The sequence below is a fragment of the Delphinus delphis genome, chromosome 1 (genome assembly GCF_949987515.2).
Source record: "Delphinus delphis chromosome 1, mDelDel1.2, whole genome shotgun sequence".
NCBI classification, from domain to species: Eukaryota; Metazoa; Chordata; class Mammalia; order Artiodactyla; family Delphinidae; genus Delphinus; species Delphinus delphis.
The window spans coordinates 107,826,828-107,853,300 of NC_082683.1; the positions used below are offsets into that span (position 1 = coordinate 107,826,828).

General features: G+C 52.1%; 3 protein-coding genes across 10 annotated transcripts; 2 read left to right on the forward strand and 1 right to left on the reverse strand.

Moving 5' to 3' along the window:
* The first annotated feature begins 969 nt into the window (after positions 1-969).
* On the forward strand, positions 970-18,529 carry ADAMTSL4 (ADAMTS like 4). Of its 7 annotated transcripts, none has more exons than XM_060029377.1 (19): positions 985-1,062; positions 3,385-3,606; positions 3,825-3,882; positions 4,186-4,541; positions 4,726-5,407; positions 5,649-5,751; positions 6,521-6,657; positions 7,016-7,220; positions 7,448-7,620; positions 7,775-7,886; positions 7,991-8,176; positions 8,372-8,501; positions 8,839-9,043; positions 9,376-9,552; positions 9,870-10,076; positions 10,169-10,348; positions 10,607-10,766; positions 16,864-16,915; positions 18,399-18,529. In XM_060029377.1, exons 2-18 carry the CDS (start codon positions 3,587-3,589, stop codon positions 16,887-16,889), a joined length of 3,117 nt encoding a protein of 1,038 aa, XP_059885360.1. In that variant the 5' UTR covers positions 985-1,062; positions 3,385-3,586; the 3' UTR covers positions 16,890-16,915; positions 18,399-18,529. The 7 variants fall into 7 exon arrangements, with proteins under 7 accessions (XP_059885338.1, XP_059885360.1, XP_059885355.1 ...); XM_060029372.1 differs by having other exon boundaries at positions 18,193-18,473; XM_060029355.1 differs by lacking the exons at positions 16,864-16,915; positions 18,399-18,529 and adding an exon at positions 10,917-12,586 and having other exon boundaries at positions 970-1,062; positions 3,469-3,606.
* On the forward strand, positions 1,880-2,645 carry LOC132424665 (uncharacterized). The gene is given in 6 exon segments (XM_060010631.1): positions 1,880-2,003; positions 2,006-2,270; positions 2,272-2,413; positions 2,416-2,519; positions 2,521-2,575; positions 2,577-2,645. Coding segments are annotated over 6 exon segments (759 nt in total).
* A 2,606-nt stretch (positions 18,530-21,135) lies between the features above and the next one.
* Positions 21,136-26,185, reverse strand: MCL1 (MCL1 apoptosis regulator, BCL2 family member). 2 transcript variants are annotated; one of them, XM_060029400.1, is made up of 3 exons: positions 25,401-26,179; positions 24,808-25,055; positions 21,136-24,120 (listed from the first exon to the last, which is right to left on the reverse strand). In XM_060029400.1, exons 1-3 carry the CDS (start codon positions 26,089-26,091, stop codon positions 24,004-24,006), a joined length of 1,056 nt encoding a protein of 351 aa, XP_059885383.1. In that variant the 5' UTR covers positions 26,092-26,179; the 3' UTR covers positions 21,136-24,003. The 2 variants fall into 2 exon arrangements, with proteins under 2 accessions (XP_059885383.1, XP_059885391.1); XM_060029408.1 differs by lacking the exon at positions 24,808-25,055 and having other exon boundaries at positions 25,401-26,185.
* Positions 26,186-26,473: the final 288 nt, after the last annotated feature.

The following is a 26,473-nucleotide window of genomic DNA, read 5'->3' on the forward strand; positions in this document are numbered from 1 at the left end:
AAAACATAGATAACGCTTGTGGTTAAAAATTCAACAACATATAAGCATGTAGAGCAAAAAGTGAAAGCTGTATTTTTTTTCCTCTCCCAACCCCACAGCCCCTGCCCAGGTGTTGCCCCCAATTCCGAGTTTGGGGTATATTCTTCCAGATATAAATGAATAGACAGACATATCCCCAAGCTTATTCGTATATATCAGATTAGCTCCATTTTACAGATGAGGAAAGTGCAGCACAGAAAAGTTGTAGTATTCATCCAAGACCACAGAGCTGATAAGTACTCGAGCTGAGATTCAAACCCAGCTCGTCTGATTCCTAAATCAGCGCATTCCTTCCGCTATGCCCCGTGTGTAAAATTTTATGGATGAAGAAACCGAGGCTCACAGAGGTCCCTGTGCAGTCAGAACCACGTGGTTCACAGCCCACCTCGGGAGAGGCAGGGGTGACTGGGCTTGCACGGGAGGCTGCGTGGAGGAGAGGGCCTTGACCAACGCGGATCTGGGGTCGGGTGGGACCATCTCGGCCCAGCAACGCCCAGATCTGGGGCCCGGGGCTTGTCCACGCCACTCGGGTACAGGCACCACCCAGCCCCTTGGCGCCACTCGCGGCCGCCTGGCCTGGGCAGGCGCAGCGCTCGCACCGCCCACTCGGAGCCGGTCTGGAGGCCGGGGTCCGGGAGTCCCGAGCCCCAGCCGGGCCTTGGGACAGCCCGGGAGCGATGGCTCCCTCCGAACCGGGCTGGGACCCCCTCGGCTTCGCCCCCTCGAGCCGTTGGCGGGTGCCGGGCTGGGGTGGCCAAGGCCCAAAGCCCGGGGTGGGTGGCCCTGGCGGGCAAGGGGTTCGGGGTGGGCCGCCGGGACCCGGGGGCCGGCTCGGGACGCGGGCTGGGCGCGTGGCGGGCGGGCGGGCGGAGCGGGAGGCGGGGCGAGGGCGGAGCCGCGGCCGGAGGCGGCAGTGTCCGGAGCCGGGCTCAGGGGCAGCCGTGGCCGCCGCGGAGCAAGGCTGCCTGGAGAGAGCGCCCGGGCGCAGAGGGGTTAACGGGCCGCCGGGGCCGAGCAGAGCAGGTACAGATCTTCCCTGGGACCCCCGGCCCCGGCCGCCCTCTCTCCCCGGTCCCGTTAGACCCCCCGCCCTGCGCGCACGCGCCGTCCCAGTTCCCTGCGCCCCGCGGTCGCGCCCCAGCCACGACCCCAGCCCCAGCTCTTATAGCCTCGAAAGTCCCTGGGGTCGAATTCCTGGGGAGGGGGTTCTGATTCCTTGGAACTCTGGCCCCCATCACTCGGGCGGAGAATCAGCCAAAATTCCTACGAAGTCACAGAGTAAAATTGGAAAACGTAGCCAGGACCTCCCGGCACACGCCCGGCGCCTCCTGCCCTCCTCTAGATGGGTGCTCCTGGAGGATGTGTTTCCCCCATCCCCCAACCCCGCCACTCTCTTCTGTCCTGGAGTTGGGGGACAGGGACACTATGAGGGACGCATGTGGGTGCCCTTGATCCAGCTCAGCCTGACGACTAGAAAGGAAAGATGCCTGTTGGGATGGGCCTCCAGGATCCAGGAGTGGAGGGCACAAGGAGGACCAAGGAGTTCTCATCCAAGATAGGGACTCTCCAGCCAGCCCTGGAGCCTGCTGTGGGGCTCCCTGCCCCGCAGCACCACCCATTTCCCAGAGGTGGGTCCCCTGGGGGTGAAGGGGTTAGTTCTGCCCAGGTCTCTCTTCCTTGATCTTCACTGGCCAGTGTGGAGGTGTGGCCGGGAGGAGCCCAGGTTTGTCTAGACCAGAGTCAGCCTGGCCCAAGAGTGACCACTTCTGACCTCTCCTTTCTTCATCCTGGGCAGTGAGACACACCAGATGAGGAACATGAGAAGGGGTGAAAATCACAAATGTGTATCTGTTTCTGTAGGGGTGGAGGGGGAGTGTCGGCCCCCTGCCCAGCTATGCAGGGGGTGGGGTAGGACTTTTCCAGAGAGGGAGCCAGGCCTGGCCCTGGCCCCAAGAGCTCACGCCACCCCACCCCTTACTTCTCCAGGGAACTGCCAAAGCCAAACCCAGCTCAGGACAGGATTATGTGTACTGGGTAGACCCATGGAGAAAGAGGTAGCAGAGAGAAGCAGAGGCAGAGAGGGAGTAGAGAGGGGACCCGGACCCGGCAGCAAGAAGTGGCAGTGATCATCACCCCATCTCTCCTTTCCTTCAACCTCCAGTAACAGAGTCAGGCAGAGAGCTGAAGTTTTGGGTGGAACGTTGGCCCTTCTCTGGAGCCCCTACCCGCCCCCCCCATCAGGGTGGAGTTGCTGACCTCAGTGGTCAGCCCAGCCAAGGGAAGGAGCTGCCATCAGCAACCCCCTTCCCAACCCCAAGCAGCTGAGGAGACCCTGCAGCTCAGGCTCAACCACTGTGATCCCTCCCTTAACTTCGCAAGTCCTGGGGTTTCAGGGAGGGAAGTGGGGCTGAGAGTTGCTACCCCCAAGCACATTCCTGCCCTTCTCTCTGTCATTTTCCTGCCCCTGAGCTGGCCCACCTCGGCATTAGCTCCTTGGATTCCTCTCCCGGGTGCCTTTCAGATCCAACAGAAACATTTTTTTTTTTTTCCTGGAAAGCAGAACTCCGAGCAGCATGAGGAGTGGGGGTGGGAAGGGCTCATTGTGAGCAGGAAGGGGCTGGAGGGCAAGGGGAGCGATGGGAGAGTCAGGCTTAGACCAAGGGAGGGTTCCAAGCTCCACTTCCCCAAGGATCAAGTTTAGCCTTCAGGAGGACTTACTGGCTCTTCAGAAGATAGACCGTGCATGATTGGGGAGCAACGGCATCTCTAGCTGCATATCCCCTTCCCAGGTTTCCCTAGCCCATCAGAGTCTTGCCTGAAGTAAGGCCTCATTGATCTAATGCTGGACGCTGGCCCCTAGAGAGAGGTTAAATCTCAGTGGGAAAAATCACCTGCTTCTCTAGAGATTAAACCATCAGCCCATTTAGTTTATCCCTTGACTGGGAAGTGTTTGAGGCAGGCAGAGATGTGCCTGAGTGTTCCAGAAGGAGCTTTATTAGCTAAGAGGGGAAGAAAAAGCTGGGAGTCAGGTAGGAAACGGAAAGCCCAAGGGGCTTCCAGTCAGCAGCTCAGAGGGGGTGTCTGGTAAGTCCTCACTGAGCCTCCCTCCTCAGCTTTCCAGGACCTCTGGGAGGGCAGGAGGGAGAGCCAGATGAAAACCATCTTAAGAAAAATGCGTGTGCCTGAGCTGGCCTAGAGACGGTTCCTAGTTAGGACAGGGAGCTGAGAAGTTCCTGCAGTTGAGGAGGGGGACTGAGCCTGAGTTGGGAGGCTGAAGGCAGACCACCACCCCTCCAGCCTGGGCGGATGGACAAGGGCAGTGTGCCTTCTCCCTCCCTCCCTCAGGATCATAAAGGGGTGGGCCTGTCTTCACCCATCCATTCTCACTCTGAGATGTCCTTCTGAGGAGTCATCCCTCCCAACCCCCAGCTTTCTGGAGACTGGACCAGGCTTCGGTCCCTGCAGAGCGCATCCCCCACCCCACGCCCAGATGCCGGAGTAGAGTTGACTTCCGGTCCCCTCCTCCCTGGCCATCAAGGGAGGAGAGATGGAGAAGTGGGCGGGCAGGTAAGAGGTGGGGCGGCCCTGGAGGAGGGATGGCTGGGTCTCCGGTCTCTGGAAGGGAGAGAAAGGAGCTCTGGGGGAGGCTGGGGGAAGTGATGAGTTACTTCTGATCTCTGAGCAGCTGGCATCAGGATGTGCAGAGCCTCCTTGGGGTGAGGGCTGTGTCGTAACACCTCCTCCAGCTCCTGTCTGACACCTTCACTCCTGCCTTTGGTTTGCAGGCCCCGGATGTGTCTGATGCTGCTTCTGTTCCTCCCTCAGCTCTGCCTGGATCAGGAGGTGAGCCAGGGACTAGAGACTACGCTCCTTTCCTCTCCCTGCCTCCCGGCTTCCCGCAATCTCCAGGCCGCGTCTGCATTTTCCACAGCCTCTGATAAGCCGCAGCCCCTTTCTCTCACACTTGGCCCTCCCAGCCTCCCTAACTCCCTAACTCCTCGCCAAATCACTTCAAGTCCCACCTCTGCTACGGAATGGGACCTTGGGCCAGTCACTACTGCCCCAAGCCTCCAGCGTTGGACTAGATATTCTGTACAGTTCCGTCGAAAATCATTCTAATTTTGGCTGAACTTTTTGTCTACACAGGTGTTGTCTGGGCACTCTCTTCAGACACCTCCCGAGGAGAACCAGGGCCCTGAGGGTGTCTGGGGTCCTTGGGACCAGTGGGCCTCTTGCTCCCAGCCCTGCGGGGTTGGGGTGCAGCGCAGGAGCCGGGCGTGTCAGCTCCCTACAGCTCAACTCCACCAGGGCCTGCCCCTCCCACCCCGGCCCCCAAGACATCCAGAAGCCCTGCTCCCCCGGGGTCAAGGCACCAGACCTCATACTTCCCGAGAAACCCTTCCCCTGTACAGGCCACCACCTCGGGGAAGAGGTGGCCCCCTTCGAGGTCCTGCTTCTCATTTAGGGAGAGAGGAGGCCCAGGAGATTCAAGGAGCCAGGAGGTGAGGGGTGGGGCTTTGAGGGAAGAGGCGGGGCCTTGGGCAAGGGGCAGAGCTAGGGATGAAGGAAAGGGGAGCAAAGGATCCAGGGTTTATAAAGGCTTATCTTTGGTGCTAGGGAGTCGCCTGGGGAGCCAGGCTCCGAGGTAGCCAGCACTGTGACCCCACGTCTGCTACACTTTCTCAGGTCCCGGGTTCGAGACCCCATCAAGCCAGGAATGTTTGGTTATGGGAGAGTGCCCTTTGCTTTGCCGCTCCATCGGAACCGCAGGCACCCCAGGAGACCACCCAGCTCTGAGCTCTCGCAGACCTCAGATCTTCCATCCCTGACTCCAAGAACAGAGCCATCTTCTGCAAACCACACCCCGCAAACTGAACTCCCTCCTACTGAACCGTCTGCCCACACCCCGTCCCCCCCAGGAGAACCCCCAAGCCCCGAAGCTGCTCAGACAGAGGTGCCCTCTAGAACCAGGCCTGCCCTCACATGGCCCCACCCCAGAGCCCAGGCCTCTGACACAGAGCCCTCCTTGTTCCCTCCATCCCCAGGAGAAGGTAGCTCCTTTCACATGTCCCCTCAGCCAAGAAGGCCAAGTTCCCAGGGTTGGGCCGGTCCCCGGCTGGCAGAGAGACACCCTAATCCTTTCCTTTCTGTCCCTCGGAGCCGAGGCCAGCAGAGCCAGGAGCACTGGAGACCTGGGGGGAATCTTCACGGGTCCCTCACGGAGTCTGCCCCTCACTACCCAGATGGCTGGTTGCCTCTGCTGAGTGCTGGCCCCCATTCCAGCCCCCTCTGGAGCCTCTTTGCTCCCAGTAGCCCTGTCCCAAGATGTTCTGGGGAGAGTGAGCAGCTGAGAGCCTGCAGCCAAGCGGTGAGTTCCTTCTTGGACCCCTCCCCAGACTTCCAATTCTGCTTCCCTGACCCTGAGCCTGGGTCCTCAGCCTGTCAGATCTGGACCTGAGGGAGAAGGGCCTTGGCATCTGACCTCTTCAGGGTAGGGACCTTGGAGCTCTTCCATAGACCTGACCTGCCTCCTTATCCCCCCAATCCAGCCCTGACCCACACCCCCATTTTCCTCCCCAGCTTTGACTCCTCTGTATCCCCCACCTCAGCCCTGCCCCCCTGAGCAGCCAGACCCCCGGGCCCTGCAGTGTGCAGCCTTTGACTCCCAGGAGTTCATGGGTCAACTGTACCAGTGGGAGCCCTTCACAGAAGGTGAGGTTTCTAGCCCACTCCCTGGACAGGGTGGCTGGAGATTGGGGGATGATGGGGAGGGAGACACTCAGCCCCTCTTTTTCTTCTCTGTAGGCTCTTGTATTTCTTCTGTGTCATATTGTCTTCCTTATTTCCCAGGGCTGGGGAGAGAGACAGAACAGGCCCAGAAAGGGCTGGGGGTTTCGGACAGAGCCCTAGCTGTCAGATGGCGGTGTATGGTCAGCAGAGGGGTCAGGCTAGGAGAAGGGATGTGTCCAGAGGTGCCCTTTGGCTGGTCTTCTCTGGGAAGAAGCCCAACCCAGGAGGTGGGATGGATGTGACATGAGCAGGGCATGGTCAGAGAGATCCTGCCCAGTGGTGACAGCTCAGTGGAGGTGCCCCATGGATCCTGGACAGTGTTGTATCACTTTCTCCCAAGTTACCATCCGTTTGATTTTCAGCCTGTGTCACCTTGATACCAAGACAAGCCCTCATGAGCTCTGAACTCACATAATCATAGTTTCAAGTATCTGTCCTCTCTCAGAGCTCACAACCCCTTTTCTGGTCTTAGTGACCTCAATTGATCTGACCCAACTTTTGTGTGACCCTCAAACTGACCTTTCAGAGTACAGAATTGTCATGTTCCCTTCATCCACAGTGACCTCGGCAACCTCAGGATGCCCTATTGCTAATATAAGGCAAGCCAAGCCGCTCTCAGGGCCCTGGGTTCTTTCTCAGTTAACCTCCTGCCCGGGACCCCAGCTAACCACCCTTCTACCCTGTCTCTTAGTTCAGGGTTCCCAGCGCTGTGAACTGAACTGCCGTCCCCGTGGCTTCCGCTTCTATGTCCGTCACACCGAAAAGGTCCAGGACGGGACCCTGTGTCAGCCTGGAGCCCCAGACATCTGTGTGGCCGGACGCTGTCTGGTGAGGGAGGACGGGGTGTGCACATGGGGAGAGAGGCGATGTTAATAACTGCCACAGGCACACACACAGAGTCTCCTTGCTCATCATCACAATGGCAAAACACCAGACTCAGGTTGCAGAGAGGAAAGTTCTTACCTGCCAAGCAGGGCTGAGCAGAGTCAAGAGTCGAACTCCTTAAGCCTATCCAAGCTTCCCAGAGGCTGGCTGGGAATGGTGGGGCTGACAGAGAAACTACAAGTCTCACTTGTAGTGCAAAGGTCAAGACACGTGGTGAGCCGAAGACTCCAAGACGACCAGGCCAGGGTTGCAGGTGGTGTCTGGCTTCTGGCAGCCCCTGCCTCACTCCGCTTTCCCCTAGAGCCCTGGCTGTGATGGGATCCTCGGCTCGGGCAGGCGTCCAGATGGCTGTGGAGTCTGTGGGGGTGATGATTCTACCTGTCGCCTCATCTCGGGGAACCTCACTGACCGGGGGGGCCCTCTGGGCTATCAGAAAATCCTGTTGATTCCTGCTGGAGCCTCCCGGCTCTGGATCGCCCAGCTCCGGCCCAGCTCCAACTACCTTGGTGAGTCCCTGGATTCCCCGAGTCTTGGTCCCCCGTTCCATTCCTGGCCTATTGGTTCTGCCCTTCACGCCCCCATTCAGCACAGCAAGTGAGCCACCCGGGAAGTCAGGGCTCCCTTCCTCCCTCCCGCGTGGGCACGGGCTATGTGGGGTTCTGTGCTGTTGGGGAAGTGGTGGGAGAGGGGGACAGTATGACTAACCTCGCATCTCCTGATCTGCCACCTCCAGCACTTCGTGGCCCTGGGGGCCGGTCCATCATTAATGGAAACTGGGCTGTGGATCCCCCTGGGTCCTACGCTGCCGGCGGGACTGTCTTCCGGTACAGCCGTCCTCCTCGAGAGGAGGGCGTGGGGGAGAGTCTGTCTGCGGAAGGCCCCACGACCCAGCCTGTGGATGTCTACGTGAGTGAGGGGCCTGCACCTGGGCCGGAGGTGGAGGCCGCCCCGCTGCCTCTCCTCTGAGGGGAAAGCTGTGGGTCTCAAGATGGGCAGAAGGCTAGTGGATGCCCCCCCTGGCCACCCCCAAACATTCATTACCTTCTCTTTTTCTCCCCAGATGATATTTCAGGAGGAAAACCCAGGTGTTTTCTACCAGTATGTCATCTCTTCACCTCCCCCCAACCTTGAGAACCCCACCCCAGAGCCCCGGCTCCCCCAACTCCAGCCTGGTAAGACTTTGATCTCCAGACCTAAAAGGAGGTGGGGAGAGGCTGAGGGGAGCTCGAGGCAATGGGGATGCATCTAATTTGTCTACCCGACTCTCCCTGCGCAGAGGTTTTGAGGGGAGAGCCCCCACCTGCTTCAGTACCCCGCCCTGCCCGCACCCCAGGCACCCTCCAGCGTCAGGTGCGGATCCCCCAGATGCCTGCCCCGCCCCATCCCAGGACACCCCTGGGGTCTCCAGCCGGATACTGGAAACGGGTGGGACACTCTGAGTGCTCGGCATCCTGTGGAAAAGGTGAGACTTCACCCACCAGCCTGTATTCCTGGCACCCTCAGCCCAGATGCCCAGCTTGGCACTCCTGACCCCATACCCTGGATTGTGGGTCCACACCTTGAATCTGTGCCGAATCGGACTTCAGTGCCTGGGACCCCACTGACACTGGATGCCGAGCTATCCTGCCTCCCCTGGCTTCCCTTTTATCCCTTTCAGGTGTCTGGCGCCCTGTCTTCCTCTGCATTTCTCGTGAGTCAGGAGAGGAACTGGATGAACGCAGCTGTGCCGTGGGCACCAGGCCCCCGGCCTCCCAGGAACCCTGCCACGGCCCCCCGTGCCCACCGTAGTGAGTGCGCCCCACGGGAGGGTTAGGGTCCTGGGGACACGACGGTTGCCCCGGGGAAACACATCCTCGCCCCCATAGGATCTCACCTGGACTCTGCACTCAACACAAGATCTCCTGGCTTCAGAGAGACGTTATTCAGTGAGAAAGGCTGACATTCCATAGACAACAAGGAAACCCTGAGCCCCACAAGGGATCCCAGACTCCAAATATGCCCACTCTCCTCTGAGGGGTCCCCACCCCCAGTCTGTCGTCCCCTTCCCCAAACATGGCAGTCCCACACATCTCTGTTTTTGCCCTCTGTGTCTCTGTCCCTTCCCCTCCCTGCCCACGCCCATAGCTGGGAGGCCGGCGAGTGGACGTCCTGCAGCCGCTCCTGTGGCCCCGGCACCCAGCACCGTCAGCTGCGCTGCCGGCAGGAGTTTGGGGGCGGCGGCTCGTCGGTGCCCCTGGAGCGCTGCGGACATCTGCCCCGGCCCAACATCACCCAGCCATGCCAGCTGCGCCTCTGCGGCCGCTGGGAGGTCCGCTCCCCCTGGAGCCAGGTGAGTGGTCCCAGGCAAGGAAGCTCTTGGAGCGGGAAGACCCTGGAGGCGTGGGCACCAGTGAGCTAGAGCAGTGGTTTTTCAACTCCGTTCTAATCAGCAGAAACTTTTACAAATGAGATCTCATGTAGAACCTCCATCTGTAAGTCTGCGAAGAGACGGAACCGGGGCTTGGGGGCCCAGAGCCCCATACTCAGCCTGCTCCTCAGCCCACGAAGCCCTGTAACCGCTGAGCCAGGCATCAAAGGCACATCCTGGTTCAGAGGCCCCAGAGCTGGAGGCTGGTGAGGCAGCGGGGGAAGCCCAGGCCTGAATGCCCCTTGTCCCCTCAGTGCTCTGTGCGGTGCGGGCGCGGCCAGAGGAGCCGACAGGTCCGCTGCGTCGGCAGCAACGGTGATGAAGTGAGCGAGCAGGAGTGCGTCTCAGGCCCCCCACGGCCCCCCAGCAGAGAGGCCTGTGACATGGGGCCCTGCACCACAGCCTGGTTCCACAGCGACTGGAGCTCCAAGGTGGGCCCCACACCCCCTCAGCCGAGCCCCACGCCCCTGGTACCCCCCACCCAGGACACCCTCCCGGGGCCTTTCCAGCACAGTTGCATAACGTTGATTGAGCAAGCACCTGCCGTCTGCTAGACACTGCTGATGCTGGGGACTCAGAGAAAAGCTTACGCTGACATCCTGACCCCTGCCTGGCAAAGTTTCCCCATATCTGGCTGGTTCCCCTGGGGCATTCCCTAACTCCCGGATCCGGGATGTGTCTGTCCTCAGCCCCCTCCCCTTCCTCTACTTGTCACTCCAGCCTCCCTTCACACTCTGCTTCCCAACAGTGCTCAGCTGAGTGTGGGACGGGAATCCAGCGACGTTCTGTCATCTGCCTCGGGAGTGGGGAGACCCATGGGGAGGGCCAGGAGGAAGCAGGGGCAGGAGCCACTGAGCAGACCTGTGCTCCAGGAAGCCGTCCCCCTGACATGCGTGCCTGCAGCTTGGGGCCCTGTGAGGTGACGTGGTGCTGGTACACGGGGCCCTGGGCAGAGGTGAGCTGAGAGCCTGGGAGGGGGCCCGTCGGTGGGATTCCCTGGGGGGAGGTCAGAGTAATCCTGCTCTCCCTTCCCATCTTCTCCATCAGTGCTCCTCAGAATGTGGCTCTGGCACGCAGCGTAGAGACATCATCTGTGTGTCCAAACTGGGGACTGAGTTCAATGTGACTTCTCCTAGCAACTGTTCCCACCTGCCCAGGCCCCCTGCCCTGCAGCCCTGTCAGGGGCAGGACTGCCAAGACCGATGGTTTTCTACACCCTGGAGTCCGGTGAGTGCCTGGCACCCTTGCCCGCTCAGCATGGACTTCCAGGGGAGGGGAGGCGTCCCTCCTTGTACCTCCCTCTGTGCCCCAGGCTAAAGCCAGCGGCAGTTTAACTTGTCTCATTTCCTAGACCAGGAGGACAGGTGAGCCCCCTCCACGTGGGGTTTCATAATGCTCCAGGATAGCCCCCCAATTCTTTTCAGAGGAGGAGGAGGCCTGGGGTTCAGGAGGAGCCTGGGGCACAGCAAAGGTCTGATTTGATAGCTGGGGTCTCCCCAGTGTTCTCGCTCCTGCCAGGGGGGCATGCAGACAAGGGAGGTCCAGTGCCTGACTGCCAACCAGACCCTCAGCATCCGATGTCCTCCTCACCTGCGGCCCTCCAGGAAACGATCCTGTAACAGCCAACCCTGCAGCCAACGCCCCGGTAAAGAGCTCCCTCTCCCCAGTCCCCAGCAGAGCGGGGTCAGCTGAAGTGTGGGTGGAGATTAGGAAGGACGAGTGGGAGTGGGCAACACACCTCCAGCGGGATGGATCTTGGTGACTTCTTGTGCCCAATGGCCTCCTCTGTCTCCAGATGATCAATGCAAGGACAGCTCTCCACATTGCCCCCTGGTGGTACAGGCCCGGCTCTGCGTCTATCCCTACTACACAGCTACCTGTTGCCGCTCTTGCGCCCATGTCTTGGAGCGGTCTCCCCCGGAGCCCGCCTGAAATGGGTCCAGGAGACCCTCTCCTCGTGGTTTTTTCATGCCACCATCAGTCACCTGTCAATCAGCCCACTCTGTACCCTCTGGCTCTCTAGCCTGTCCTGGTCTCACTAGGGACGTCCCCCAGGGTGGTCGAAGGTGGCAAGATGACGGACAGTAACTGTCAAGACGTGTGGTTGGGTCTGTGCGGTGGTGTGATGGTGTGTGTGCACATATGCCCCCAGATGTGTATATGGGCCTGTGTGGATGTGTGTGCGCCCATAAACCTGTATCACTTCTCAAAAAGAAGTTACACAGACTGAGAAGGAACCGGGAGAGGGGACGATGCCTGTTTCTGTCAGAGTTTTCTAGGCTGAAAGGAAAGCAAGTTTGCAACTCTTTGGGAATCCTAGCTACTTAGAGTCTGGCCTTCCCATTAATCCCAACTTTGTGTCCTCAACCTCATTTCTTCTGTTCAGGCCACACATCATCTAAACCATCCTTTTGTCCTCTGACCCTTTCTCCCCTTACTTAGTCTCTCTATCCCTCCCTCTCATAGTTAGCTAGGGATGGGGTGAGCCATTGCCAATCCTGCTTTTCCCCAGGAAGAGAGACTATCTCCCCAGAGCAGGGACCAGCTGGGCAGAAGATGGCAAAGAGAAAGGTTAGAATAAGACAACCGAGCCCCTGCTCCCGCTCCCCACCTCCTAAAACAGTTCCCACCCCAGAACTAATTTATTTTTTATTAAAGATGATTATGACAAATGAGAAACAGGCTCTTCATTGTCCTCGTGGGAACCCAGCCATACAGGCCACCTAAGCAAGCAGTGTGAGATCAGAATGAAGGGTGGGAAGGGGACTAGTACTTGGAGCCCAGGTGGAGAGAGTTTGGGCCCAGAAAGGCTAATGAATGAGCCCCAGTCACCTGAGACCAGGAGCCTTGGTCAGAGAGGGAGAGGATCCTGGCCGACCTCAGGCCCTGCAGGTTGGTCATTGACCACTAGAGGTCACCACTTCTCCCAGTTTAGGTATGGAGTTGGGCACTTGGGTCCAGAGCTGAAGAAGAAACTGCTTGGCCTGTGGTGGGTTTCTTGGTAGGCTGAGTCTTTCTGTAAAGTCTCTTGTAATCTAGTAGCACTTTTTTCCCATCTGGGGCTGAGCTGAATGGCGGCTGCCTTTTCAGGGGTCTTTTTTCCTGTTCCCTTTCTTTGGCCCCGCCTTCCTGCCCCTCTCATCCTTTCTGCTATTACCCATTTCCCTATTAAGCTCTTGGTTTATTGCTTTTTATAGGGTGGGAGGAAAGGAAATGATTCACACCCCACACCCCACACCCCTCTCCCTCAGCAGAAACGGCCGGAGGAGGAGCCTGGCCCGGCTCTAGGGGACTTGGGGGTGGAGTCGAGGGTGGAGTCAAGGAAGTACTGGATGTCCTGCCAAAGACACATTCTTCAGAGATGTCTCACCCTAGTCTCCTCCCTCCTCCCTCCCCCACCCATGTCCACTCTCAAGGTAAATAGCTTGCTAGAGGTGGTGTGAGAGTGGGCAGCCTTTTCCATAACACAGATCCTCTCCCTGACCCCTACAATTCTGAGGTCTGAGTCCAGATCTCCACTTGTGGAAGCCAGACTTCCCAGGGGTCCCCATGCCTAGGAAGAGGGGAAGTGCAATAGAATTGAGCTTCTCTCCCTATTAGAAGCATCCCTCTCCCATCCCTGCACCTCTACAAGTCTGGCCGGGTAAGACCATAAATAAAGGCCTGCAGAAACAGCTGAACTCAGTGACTACTGTTTCCTGAGCATGCACACCCAGACACCCAGACACTGGGGAGGACCCCAGAGTTGCCTGAGGAGACAGGCCGTCTCTGCTCTGGCAGCTCCCTCACATCATACTGTTGCCTTGGGAAGCAGGCTTTCCCTGGGTTGGAAGTGGCTGAGAAGGAAGACTCCGGACAACATCTTGGGAGGACAGTGCATGAGGAAGGAGGCAAAAGAAAATGGGGGTAAAGGAAAGAAACTGACTTTAGTCCAGGGCGAGGAGTGAGGAAGGGGGTACAAGGAAAGCCCAGTCTTAGTGTCTCTGCTCAGTGTAAAGAGAAGGCGTCAGATGTGTTCCTCTCTTTGGTGAACCCCTAAGGGGATCAAAGACGCGGGGGGATCAGGGAAGTGGGACCTGACCCCGCCCTGTAGATACTGAGGGCTGAAGGCGGAGCCCTGAGGCCGAGGGAGGGGTGTGGTGAATAGCTGGGGCCCTCCCAGTGATTCCTGGAAGCTGAAGGCTGGGCGGTGGCCCCAGCTCAGCTGACTTCCCCGAAGTTCCTCCTCCCTCTTTGGGCCTCTGGGCTGTTGCCGGGCAGGTTTGGAGTTTGGCCTGAGCCTGAGAACCAATCACAGGTGGGGAATGCAGCCACAGCCCCTCTAAGGGCTCCCCCAGCTTCAGTAACTCCCTTCTCTTTCTTTTTTTTTTTTAGGATACATTTTAACATTTTATTTTTTATTTTTTTAACATCTTTATTGGAGTATAATTGCTTTACAATGGTGTGTTAGTTTCTGCTTCACAACAAACCCTTCCCTTTCTGATAGCCCCCAGCTCCCTCATAGCCTCCAGCCTCTGACTGCTCAGGATGTGGGCTTTCATCTGGGGGGTTGCCCCCTTTCACCTCATTTTAAAGCGAGGATTCAGTGCAGCCCCTAAGGATTCTTTTCTCTGGTCACTGAAGTCAGTATTGGGGAGGGGGGTGTCAATGTGAAAGTCTTCAGGAAGGGAAACCTGACCCCAAGCACCCCTTTTCCTGGCCCCTTAGAGGGGAGTAGTGTGGCCAGATGCCTCTTTGATGACCTCCGAAACCCTCTGGAGGGCTGGGAGAGAGGAAGCTGCAACCCAAGGTCAGGGAGATGTGCTGGAGGGGCCCTTAGGTTTGGCGCCCTGGGTGGAATTTAGGGAAGAACTCAGAGGAACTGGACCCCTGAGAATTGAGGTGGGGGTGGGGTGGTGATAGGAACAATCTTGATGTGCACAAGAGAGATCAAGCGTGCAGAAGGCCAGCAAATTGCTAGGGCTTCTCGTTTCTCGGTGTTTGTTGGGGGAAGGCGATTGTGGTTCTGTGTCAGTGGACTTAGGGGTGAACTTGTGAGGTCTCAGTTCAGCTGGGTCAGAATTCCTCTCCCCTCCCCCCTCCCAGTTTCCCCAGGGTGATCACCACCCAATTAAGCTTCAGCCTTCAGACTAAATTTAGCTTCTATACTTCCCCAACCAGGGGCCTCCCTGCAAGCAGGTGCTCACAGCTGCAGGGGTGAGTCTGAGGAGACCAGACCCACACTCTTCACTCATCCAGATTCAACCTCTGTGGTTAACTTAACTAGGAGTGAAGCAGAGCACAGGGCCCCAGGTGCTGACCTACAGCATGAGTGTCTCAACCTGAAGATACCCTCCCTCAGGAGCCCTTTAGGGGAGGATCTAGATAGACCTGGAGGGCGGCAGGAGGGCAGAGGGATGAGAGAACAAAATGCAAGGAGGTCCCTTCCAGATTCTCTCCAACCAGATCCTCTTTCATTTCCTGTTTCCCCTTCTCCCCAGTTTTACAGAGACTTCATTTGAACTTAACACCCTTCCCCCACCAGAGTAAACTGAATCAGAGACCTCTCCTCTCCTTGAAGCATGGGGAATCATGCTAAAGAGTACCTCAATAGTTTGGAGGTGGAGTGGGGGCGTGGGTTCCTGCATTCCCACCCTCTCTCCGACCAGCATCCCTCAAATCCATCATCTCTGGTTCTGGGAGTCAGGTGGGTGGGGAAGTTAGAGCGGAGGGGGCTTATCTGTCACAGGCAGATGATGAAGAGATGTCTGCTTTAAAGGGTGAGAGGCACCTTCTACAGGAAGTAGAAAGCCTCTGGAAAGTACCTAAGACTAAGTCAGTCAACAAGAGAGAGAAACAATTTGGGTTAACCAAACTAGACAGTGCAAATCTTCAATCTGACTTTGGGCTCCTTGACCCTGGAGATTGGGGGAAGCTCTAGAGGGGGGTGTTTCATGGCTGAGGTCAGAAGGTAGAAAGGATTGGAGGGAGGAATGTGCAAAATTAGTCCAAAACAAGGTATGCATGAGCCATAGCAGTCAGATGCTAGGAAACCAATCAGCCACACCAGCTGAAGGGGAGGCGCAGGGATGGCTAGGAACCAGATCAGAGCACTTTCTCAGCGAGCACCAGACAGCTGTCTTTGAATGTCCTGGGAAAGAACTTCAGTATTAGAGGAGAGATGGGTTCAATTTCAGCAATGTCCCAGCTTGGGGTTAGGATGTATGTGTATGTGTTTGTACCCCTCTGAGCCTTGCCTGAATCTTTTTAAGAGACAGCTCTACAGAACTTTGAGTGAGGAGGAAAAGAAACTAGGGGTGAGAGGGTGGGGTTGCTCATAAAAAGAAGACTGTGTGTGTCCCTGGGATCCCTAGGCTAAAAGGCAAGAGGCCCTGCCCTTGATGGGAGGGGCAGAGTTAATCTGCTCTGGAACCAGACCCCCTCTTTCATCTCTTCCTCCCTCCCCTCACCTACTACTGATTCTTGGTTGCCTGCCTCTTTCATGACATCATAAGACGCCTTTTTAGCTCTAGCAGAGGAGTGCGCAACCTTTTTCTCTTAAGGACCAGCCGTAAATATTTTCGGCTTTGCAGGGCATAGAATCTCTGTTGCAGCTACTTGACTACTGCTGTAGCACAGAAGCAGTCCTACACAATTTGTAAACAAATGGGCATGGCTGTGTTCCAACCAAACTTTATTTATGACACTGAAATCTTAATTTCACATAACTTTAAGGTGTCACCAAATATCTTTTTTCAACCATTTAAAAATGCAAAAACCATTCTTAGCTTTTGAGCCATACAGAAACAGGCAATAGGGCAGATTTGGCTGGCAGGGAGTTTACTTACCCCTGGGATTTCTTCCATCTGGTTGAACTCCCACAATGCCCAGCTGTGGAAAGTCCTGTTTGTGTCCCCTCTGCTTCAAAATACAGCTGTAGACCCTTTTAATTTAACATCCTATCTATTGACATCGGCTTCTTAGTGGTTTCTCCCTGGGGATTCAATGACTTGGACATGGCTGATAGAGTAAATCCTTAAGGGACGTTTCCCGAAATTCCTTAAAGCACTTTGTTTAGTGCTTTAAGGTAAAGCATTTGTATATATTCTCTCTTTGAATCTTCTCAATAATAAGATGGGGGAAGACAATTAAATCCAGTTTACAGGGGAGAAAATTAAGTCTAGTCTTTTAACTTTTTAAATTCTAATTCCTTTGATCTGCTATTCAATTTCATTCCCACAGAGCACCCTTTATCAAAATACTGAGTTCTTTGGGCCACAGTGATCTGGAAGTTGGATGGGATCAAGTGTTTTTGTTGTTTTCAAACGTCTTTCGTGACTTCTCTGCATTTTAGGAAAATCCTGTCTAAATTTCATTTTTCAACTCACAGTTTCAAGGAATTAAAAATCCTTTCAAACATATTCAGTGTTTAGGCCCCAGGAAATAATTAAAATAAATATACATGGTCTTTGTGTAAGGTACACACACTGTCATACAAACATAAGCTTATATATTACTAATTGAGTCACAGTTTTTTTCCCTAGAACAAACTTTATCAAAGTTGTGTATTAATATGTTCTGGACTTAAAAGCAATGCAGCTGCATTTCTTTTTAAAATAACCTATTTCTGGGATTGCTTACCAAGTCCTTCTTTTGTATTAGAGGTTTTCTTTCACTCAATAGTACCATGATGGATTGACATATCTATCCATCATGCTTCATGAGGGGGGAAAGGAAGATACAGAACCTCTATCCTGTTTCAGACCTGACCCCAACTATCAAACTTTGAAGTGAGAGAAAGAGGCAAAGAAGCAGGTAACCTACCACTCCCCCACCATTACCAAGCTCCTCTGTACAGCTGTTGTTCCTTAAAGCTGAAAACAAGCCACCTCATTTCAAAACACACACAGACAACCTCATTTCATTTCGACACGAAGTTGTTTCCCTCTTTCTGTTTCTCTACTTTGCCTCACGGAGGATTTCTGAGAAATGAAAAAATCACCTCCCACAGTCACAGTCTGCAGTTTTGTTTTTGGGTTTTTTTTTTTTTGGTATGATGAAGAGGAGAGACAGGAAAGGCGTACACTGGGCATACAGTATTAACCCAAAGCTTTACAAAGTAAGCAAAATGCCCTTCCCATAGCGCTTCGGCCAAAGTGGGCCCCACCTTACCTTAGATCTGGGCGTTCAGGGTCTAGAGATGGGTGGGAACCACTCCAGGCAACCTCAGGAATAGAGGTGTGAACTGAGGATGGAATGCATGAAAGATCTGGGCATAGAGATTCAGGAATAAAATGTTTATGAAACCAATGTTTCTTAGGGAAAACCCCTACCTCCCCCCCGACCCCAAATCTGAACACCTGAGTCATACCAGCCCTGTAGGGGTGTCCACGAAATGTGTAGGAAAATTTCTGCAACCAGCTCCTCCTATTAGACTAGAAAACGAACTGTTGTTAGGGGCACGGAATTGAAGGCGTTTCTTAATCAAAATAAAGTAGAAAACTCATCTAATTCAGGTAGAAACCCAACAGTTAAATACTCTTTTCCTTGTCTGCTTCCTTGGCTCTTTCCCCCGCACACCTTGTTCCAGAATAACGTCAATAAACATACACATGTGACCACAGAGGGTGGGGGGAGGGGAGACCAAGTGGGGGTGGTGAAATTCTGAATGGAATGCAGCCCCAGCTTGCTAGGGGGCTGGGACTGAGACTTCGGGCACTGTCTGTGGACTTATACAGGCAGAGAAGCCAAAACAATGAGCTCATGGGCAAGAATGCAGCCTGTGGGGAAGTCTGGGCAGTCAGAGCAAACTAGTTTTTTGAACCAGGATGCGAATAGCTGTAATTGAGTCTCCCACGGGAACAGGATTAGGGAGAGTGGAGCCATCATTCAGTATCTTAGGGTCCAGTTAAATAACTTTTGGGGGCTGTTCTTTATTAAATTCTGTTCTGCAGAGAGCATAGCAGTCTCGGGTCCATGTTCAAAAACCTGGTTCCTTTCCCTGACTATGTGAACTTGGGTGGGTGAAGATGGTTGGTGAGATGTGTGAGCGAACTTAGGTGATGCTCTTAAGACATCTTTATTCAAAGCAGGTCTGCCAATGCCAGCTCCTACACCAGGATCCAGTGATGGCTATGATCCTTAAGTTGTGTGTGTTCAGGGCTACCACTTTAACAAGACAGAGGAAACGGCCAATACAGTCTATCTTCTTTACTTCCCAAATAAACAGTCCACCCAGCTGTATTTATACCAAATTCAGACTTCTACGACCAAAGAGACATCTTTTTTTTCCTACCAGTGTTTTCCAATACTTTTATATAAGGCCCTAAATGGAAGAAACTGAAGAGATACTACCTTCACTGGCCATGTATGGTGAAGGGGAAGGAAGGCAGGGAGGGAAGATGAAATGAGAAGAAAAAAGATTATCTACACATCTCCCCCTTCTCCTACCCCCCACCAGAGGTTCCTTCTCAGCTCCATGCTTTTGTGCATGTTTCCTACTCATGTTAAGGTCCAACCTCAAATGTTTATTTTGAAGCCTTCTTGACCACCTTCTACTTCCAGAAGTTGTCCCACCCCTTGTCCTATAATATCTTTATTATAGTATTTTGTGTACTATATCCTAATTATTTTTGTCTGTTATCACTCCTATTAGACTGTGAGCTTTAACTTTGTGCTACAATTGCTTTCTTTCCATGGATTTGTTATGCATAAATTCTTCAGATGTATTTCCTAAAAACGAGGACATTTTCTTATATAACCACAATATAATTAACACACTCAAGAAATTTAACATTGATACAGTACTAACATATTGCCCATATTAAAATTTTCCCAATTGTTCCCAAGTCCTTTATAGCTTTTTTCATCCAGGATCCAATCAAAGATCACCCTGCATTTAGTTGTCATGTTTCTTTGAGCGTTCCCTGGTTGTTGTTTTTTTCCATTCTATACATAAAAGCTTACCTCTGCTAACCCCAACCTCCCACTCCACCCTAGTCTTTTTTGATTGCGTTGAGGGTAAGAATTAGTCTTTTCATAACTCCAGCATCCAGAAGTGCATGGTGCATAGTAAGCAGTCCCCTGCCAGGTAATGGACAAATGAAGAAACTCAACAAACATTTGGCTGCCTTGAGCTCATTAAATGTCCCAGTTCATTGAAGTATTGAAACACTCTTAATAAACTAAAGTAACCCCTGAGCAGGGGAAGAGGAGAGAAGGCAAAGTGGGTAAGAATACAGAAACCCAATGGCAGAGACAAGCCATGGAAATGGATACTTGGAAGGGGTAAAATCCAGAGTAGTATTCTTGGCCCAAACACATTTCCCAACAGTCAAGAACTATTATTCTATGCAGGTAAAGAAAGGAACTGCAAAAGAAAGACCAGGTATAGCGTGGGAACAAAAGCCTGCCCTATTTTTTTTTTTTTTTTTTAACCTCACAAGAATCATTAGTAAAGAACACAGAATTCCCTGAGGTCTGTTACATCCGCCTGCAGGCAGATTCCCAACTCCCAACTTTTCACATGCTTCACATAACTAAGATAACACTGTAACAACTTTGAAACTAAAGAAGAGGGACAGAGTTAAGCTTTCAAATCTTGAAACTGAGAAGCCTTTAGAGTGTGGGAGGGTTCCAGAAGACAAAGCTCTGTAATCATTGAAAAAGTGGGGCCAAAAAGAACTAGGATAAATTAAGACAGACTCAGCTGATCATCTTGAACTCCAGGAATTAATGGCCTGTGCTCTGGGCATCTGGCTGGAGCCGTGCTACACACCAGTTGTACAAATTATTTCACTTTAACTTTGGTAAAACCCTCCAGCTGTCACAACTGCTTTAAGAAAAATGTTCTGAAACAGTCTGAAGCAAAAGCTAGCACTAAAGTAGCAAAACAGGAACTGAAAGAAAAAGTCTGGTTGTGTCAAATGAGGGGAAGTGTTGATTATTTTGACTCCCTCAGTGACTCATGTTACTGGTTACCATTTGACCCAAGTTTTTAAGGTGTTAAACTGAGGAATATTGCCACAGAAATAGCTTCACATCACAACAGAGCAATGGGAGCAATAGTATTTGCACAGCAGAACTTGACTCTGACCACGATTTGGGCGCTCCTGTCCTGTGCTACTCTCCCTCCACACCTGTTTGGGAGTTAATTTGTACAAAACGGCTTTCTTTGTAATGAGAAAAAACTGCCATCTTCTGGTAGTTAGGCTCCAGAAAAAGAGGGGCTGCCAAACAGAAATGCACAAAACCTGAAGGGGGAAAAGCGCAGAATCCTGTTTGCATGATTAGCATTTGGTGCTCAGGGCTTAAAACCAATATGCAAACCTCATATTTGCACATTTCCATGGTGATTCCCCTCCCTTTCAAGGTAGCTGAAAATAAAGACAGGATAGGGCTTCTGAAATTGACTTGCTTATTCTCACCTCCTTTTTGGGAGGAAAGGGGAAAGGCACTTAAAGATTAGTACCAACAACCTTATGGAAACTTAACTTTGGGTGTTAATTCTTCTAGCTCCTTTACTCACCTCAAAAGGTTGAGTGAGATAGGGAGATACAATAACTGTTGTAGTGAACCCTCTTACCCCCAAGTTATACCAACATTTGGTGACTAAAAGAAATGGGGATGGGGATTATGATTTTTGTATTAAAATATACTGCTGTACTTTTGAACTACTACAAAGTACAACAGTAATACATGTAATTAAAAGCCCGGGACTTCCCTGCTGGTCCAGTGGTGAAGACTGCGCTTCCAATGCAGGGGGTGCAGGTTTGATTCCTGGTCAGGGAACTAAGATCCCACATGCTGTGTGGCGTGGCCAAAAAAATATTTTAAAAAAAGCCCAACAGCTCTAATTTGAATGAAAGAAGGGGTTATTCTGAATGGAACTGACCTTTGCTCTAAGGCAAATCAGTTTTATGGGGCTTTTGCTGGTTAATTCACCTATACCTGTTTGTTCAGCTAACTTCCCTCAGATGCTTGCCTAAGAGGGGGAAGGAAAACAGGCATTGATTAGAAAACACCCGTACCACACCTTGCATTTGAATAAAAGATTTATTATTTTCGTCTCAGGAAAAACAGGAAGTTAGGGAAACACACTACATTTTACAGCCCACATTAGTTTGTAGTTGGTCCTAACCCTTCCTGGCACAGATGTCAACAGCATTAGCTGTTTTAACCAGAACCAAGATGTTCACCCCCAACAGAATGTACATAGACGACACTAGAGGACTGCAGGGTTTTCCCTGAGAGAAGCATCAGACAGACAGAAGTTGCTGAGAGAGCCATCTTTCCAGGCAGCCCCTCTCTTTCTATTTTGGAAGATTTGCCTGAACTATGCAGCTAGTCAGCACTTAAAACATGTGCCTCTTCTCCCTACAGAATCACCCACCCTGCCCCGAAGCACTTGGGCTCCCTAAGCCCTCACAGCCTCTGACCCAAAATAGCAACTGAAGATTCTCATCTACATTTCAGCAGTCACACCTAGTAAATTGGGAAGTGGGGCCCCTAAACTCCATCAAGCTACAGCTCTGTGCTTATTCCATAACTGGTTATGGGGAGACAGGCCTTTTTAGTCACCTTAACTAGATCTTAAGATTAATTAACTATATAAAGTGCTTTTAGGTCCTTAGAGATAGACATGATATAAATAAGTGGTTTATGATCAAGAATGATAAATACACAGATAAAAATAGCTCTAGCTAGATGACCTTAAGGCTTGGAGATGGGCGGGCAGGGCAATTGTTCCCTAATTACATTCTTAGTCATTTTATTCATGCCTATTTTTGTCTGGAGTCCACATACTAAAGGTCACATTCAGAAGCTAAAGGTTTCAAAATGACCCTGGTTCCACTATAAAAGTTTTCTCCAGTTTACTAGTAGCTTTTATATAACTCTGAGGTTTAACAGAGCCCATCAATTTCTATAATTTTAAGTGAGCATATTCAAATGCAAAAGAACCTAGAGAAAGTCACCTAAGATATCATCCCCTCCTCTGAAAATCCCTAAGGGGATTTTGAAAATTTCTCCCCAAAGACAGGATTAAGCAACAACCAATAAGATACTAGTCCAAGGAAAAGGGACTCTTCTCACCTCGTCACTGTTACTGTCAGCACCCATTGTACTGCCACCTCCTAAGGATAAAATTCAAGAAGGATGAAGGTCTGTGGACTCCTTGGGCGGTCACTTAGGTTCCTAGTGCCAAAAACTAAAAGGGCTAGTAAGAGTTCAGGGATGGCAAGGTAAATTTGTAGGAACTATAAATATCTGTAGAGGGAGCCGAACAAGCAGCAAATATTTCAAGGAAGGATAGGAAATAAACAGTAAGTTTGATAAAACATCAAGTCTGAAGTCCATAGAGATGCCAATGCAAAAATCTGAAACAAAGTTTGAGAATCATTAATAGAAATGAAATAAGTATTCGTTTTATTAACTCACTAGGCTTAGACCTGTGTTTAACAAGCAAGCCTAGTAATAGCACCATGGTTAGACTATAGCCTGCTTTTCCAAGCCATCATTGTACAGTTTATTAACAAGGGATCAAATGTCTCTCATCCACCGAATGTGCTCTTTTTATACATACTCCTAATAAGTCCCATTTGGAACAGCTGAAAATCTTTCAGCAAAAGCTTTGAAGATGAGCTCATGAACTCAGTTAAAATTTCACCGGTTAAATTAAGACAAATGGAAGGAACTCAAATGAGTAGTTGCCCAATCAGAGCCCATTATTTCTAAGTCATCAGCCTGTGTGCCCCGCCCCCCCCAATAAATCCTTAAAACCTTGACTCAATTATTGAAAACCCACATGTAACAAAGTGAAAGGATTAATTTCCATTCCTCAATTTCTCAGCCCCAGGTTAAAAAAAAAAAACAAAAAACCACCAAACAGGTATTTAAGAAATACTTACCAAAATCAGATAGGAAAATTAAAGCCTGCATAGTTATGAATCAGAATTGTTGTACTACAACCAGGTTGCATACAATTACATCAGTTGGTTCTGTATACAATCTAGAACTGACTAGCACAAAATTTAGAATAGAAAAAGCTATAAGAAACAGGTTCCTAACTACAGAAGTTGTAAATTTCAAAAGGGTATGAAAAAACTAATGTAATTTCAGAGTTTTCTCCCTTTACATTTCAAACAGATGTTCTGTAAAAATATATACAATTTTTACAGACGATTACAAGTTTTTGTCTTAAAAACAGGATATTCCAGATTTGTAATTGAGCCTTAAGTCAAGTATTCTTGGCCATGACACTAGGCTAATAAACTAGGAATCACTCAAACCAAGCCAAAGTAGAACAGGTATAAACATCCTGAGCATTGGACTTTCTATTCAAGAAGCACATCTAGGAAAGCTAATTATAGAGGATAAAGCTTCCCTTCACACTCTGTTGTACAGTGTTGAGGCTTCTAGTCATAGGTTCTATTGCTTGTAGCTTAAAATCCATTTTACACATGATGCTGGCATTGTTAGTGCTTCTATTTTAACACTATAGAAGTTAATGGATTCAGTGAGCATATTTAATGAACTCTATGACTAGCCTGGCTACTGGCCACTTTCCTGTTCTAGGCAAGGTAATTAAAGTCTCTCCACCCTACCGTCTTCACTAAATCTAAAAGTCCTCCTCCGTGGCCTCCCAAAGTTTGCCTGTTGCTGAAACAGAATTCTGCTTCTTTCAGACAGTGACTCTTCAAGAGGGACTACTTTTCCCATGTATTTATTCCTGTTAGCCATAAGCCTCCTGCCGCTTGCTTTTCTCCGTTGCTGGAGTAGAACTCCTGGAGGTTATGGCCTGCACAGCTTGAAGTCCAACTTCATAAATACATCTGATTTCACAGCAGGCATATGTGGTTTTGGTGGCTGGAGTTGGTTAAGAGTCAATTATTGCACTTAAAAGGCTATCTTATTAGATACGCCAAACCAGCTCCTACTCCGGCAACACCTGCAAAAGCCAGCAGTACATTTCTGATGCCGCCTTCTAGGTCCTCTACATGGAAGAAGTCCACAAACCCATCCTAGAAAACAAACAAAAAGCACAGTTTCAAGTATGGGCTTCCACTGGCTTAAAAACACTATTTACAAAGAAAAGATGAATTAAAATATCTAAGGTTCCCCCCCCCAAACGCAATGACGAACCAATTATTATTTATCCCCAGACTGCAAAGGAGACACATTATGCAATTAAAAGGGAGGTGGGGCACGCTCAAAAATGTATTTGCTATCACGCCCAGGTGATTCTTATTTCTTAACCAGTAAAACAGCTTACAGAAAACCAAGATTTTTTTTTTTTTTTTTTGCAGCACACGGGCCTCTCACTGTTGTGGCCTCTCCCGTTGTGCAGCACAGGCTCCGGACGCGCAGGCTCAGCGGCCATGGCTCACGGGCCCAGCCGCTCCGTGGCATGTGGATCTTCCCGGACCGGGGCACGAACCCGCGGCCCCTGCATCGGCAGGCGGACTCTCAACCACTGCGCCACCAGGGAAGCCCCAAACCCAGGATTTTTGATACAACAATTCAAGACAGTCATACCATCTCTAAGGACCAACTACTTAAATCAACATCAAGCAACCAGAGGTCCAAAGTTAGAGCCTTGAAAACCAAGTTGTGCATCTTAAAAACCTTTAGCTATCCCCTCTTTCTCTATAAAATCCTCCATTTCATTTCCACTCCAAGTCCCCTCCTCAACCTTAAAGCAAACTTACCCAGCCTCTTTGTTTGACTAGCCAGTCTCGTTTTGTCCTTACGAGAACATCTGTGATGCTTTCTGCTAATGGTTCGATGCAGCTTTCTTGGTTTATACTCTTCAAGTGTTTGGCCACAAAGGCACCAAAAGAAATGAGAGTCACAATCCTGCCCCAGTTTGTTACTCCGTCACTGAAAACATGGACCATCACTCGAGACAAAGATTTGACATCGTCTTCGTTTTTGATGTCCAGTTTCCGAAGCATGCCTGAGAGGAAGAAAAGCATGCAGGTTTTCACGCCCTCTTTGTCTAAACCAGGGCACGATTCGCCTGCCCACCCACGGCGGGGGAAATCGCTATTCGGGCTCTATAGAACTCAGGCTGATCCCACTTGAAAATTGACATCCCACCCTTTCCGGGCTTTGAGCAGAGCTGCCATTTCCAAAAGAATCAAGTGGGTGGAAACAATGACTCACGGCCAGAATATTCTGGTTTCAGAAATAGGATGAGAGTCGTTTCAACACTGACTCGTTTCGGTTTCCACCCAGCAAAGGTGGGTGAGTCCAGAAAGCTGAAAAAAGGCAGCGCGGCCTTCGCGAATAACCCCCTTACCTTGGAAGGCCGTCTCGTGGTTCCGTTGTACACCGTCCCCGACCCGTCGCAGGGTCTCTAACGCTTTCCGGCTGGCGGCCCCAGACCCGCCCAGTGGCTTCGCGTCCTTGGTGCCGGTTGCCTGCTCCCGGAGGTATCGAGAGATAATCTCCAGGGACTGCCGGTACAACTCGTCCTCCTCCTCCTCTGCTGGGGGCGGCGTCGAGGGGAGTGAGCCGTCCTTGCCCGGGCTGTTACTGGCCTCGCCGACCAATTCCAGCAAAGGCAGGACGGACGGCCGCTTCCCTAGAGGCTCCGGCTCGCACCCGTCCAGCTCCTCTTCGGGCGACATGATGGCGTCGGAGACCGAGGATTCCATCTCTTCGGGCGGCGAGGCGCGGCGGGGGGGCGCGAAGAACAGCAGCCTGGCGCGGGTCGCGGTGACGTCGGGGCCCTCGGCGCCAATGGGCGAGGGCCGCGCGACCCTCCGGGCGTCGGGCGCGAGAGTGGCCGGGGGGCTCGGGCCGGCGCTTCCGCCAATCACCTCGCCGGCTTCCCCTCCCCCTACCTCTCGCCCGGCCGTGGCCTCCTTTCCTGCAGCCAAAAGCCGCCTTCCCGGAGCGGAGGCGCCGCTGCCGCTATCCGGTCCCAATCCGGCCCCCCCACAGTAGAGGTTGAGTCCGATCACTGCGTTTCTCTTGAGGCCGAACATCTCAAACCGCCGCCGCCGCCTACTGAGAAAAATGGGGGAGACCCCTGCAGCTATCTTGAAGAGCGGAAGTAACGACTGAGAGAGGCGCTCCTAGATCACGGTTTTAGGGCCCAGTCCTACGCAATGGCGTCAGCAACTCTTAAAAAAAATCATATCCTTAGATGGTGAAAAGGGCGGAATCTTCCGGAGGGTTGCGCACGACACCTAACCAGTGGGTTAGGGCAGGGGCGGGGCCTGGGGCAGGGCGGGGCTTCCGGCTCTCCGGAGCCTCTCGCGGCCGGTTACGTAACGGCGGCTCAGGCGCTTGGGCTGGTGGGTACGCTCTCTTGCCGCGCGCTCACCTGGGCCTGCCATTAATGGATGTCTCTGGGCTTCCCTGAAC

What these genes read in the sequence shown, in the direction of transcription:
- ADAMTSL4 (XM_060029355.1), top strand. Translation starts at nt 3,587, where the DNA reads ATGGAGAAGTGGGCGGGCAG. An exon ending in TGAGAGCCTGCAGCCAAGCG is followed by an intron (nt 5,408 to 5,648) that starts GTGAGTTCCTTC and finishes CCCCCACCTCAG; the next exon opens with CCCTGCCCCCCTGAGCAGCC. An exon ending in GTGGGAGCCCTTCACAGAAG is followed by an intron (nt 5,752 to 6,520) that starts GTGAGGTTTCTA and finishes CCTGTCTCTTAG; the next exon opens with TTCAGGGTTCCCAGCGCTGT.
- MCL1 (XM_060029400.1), bottom strand. Translation starts at nt 26,091, where the DNA reads ATGTTCGGCCTCAAGAGAAACGCAGTGATCGGACTCAACCTCTACTGT. An exon ending in CCACGAGACGGCCTTCCAAG is followed by an intron (nt 25,056 to 25,400) that starts GTAAGGGGGTTA and finishes TCTTCCTCTCAG; the next exon opens with GCATGCTTCGGAAACTGGAC. An exon ending in TAGTCAAACAAAGAGGCTGG is followed by an intron (nt 24,121 to 24,807) that starts GTAAGTTTGCTT and finishes TTTGTTTTCTAG; the next exon opens with GATGGGTTTGTGGACTTCTT.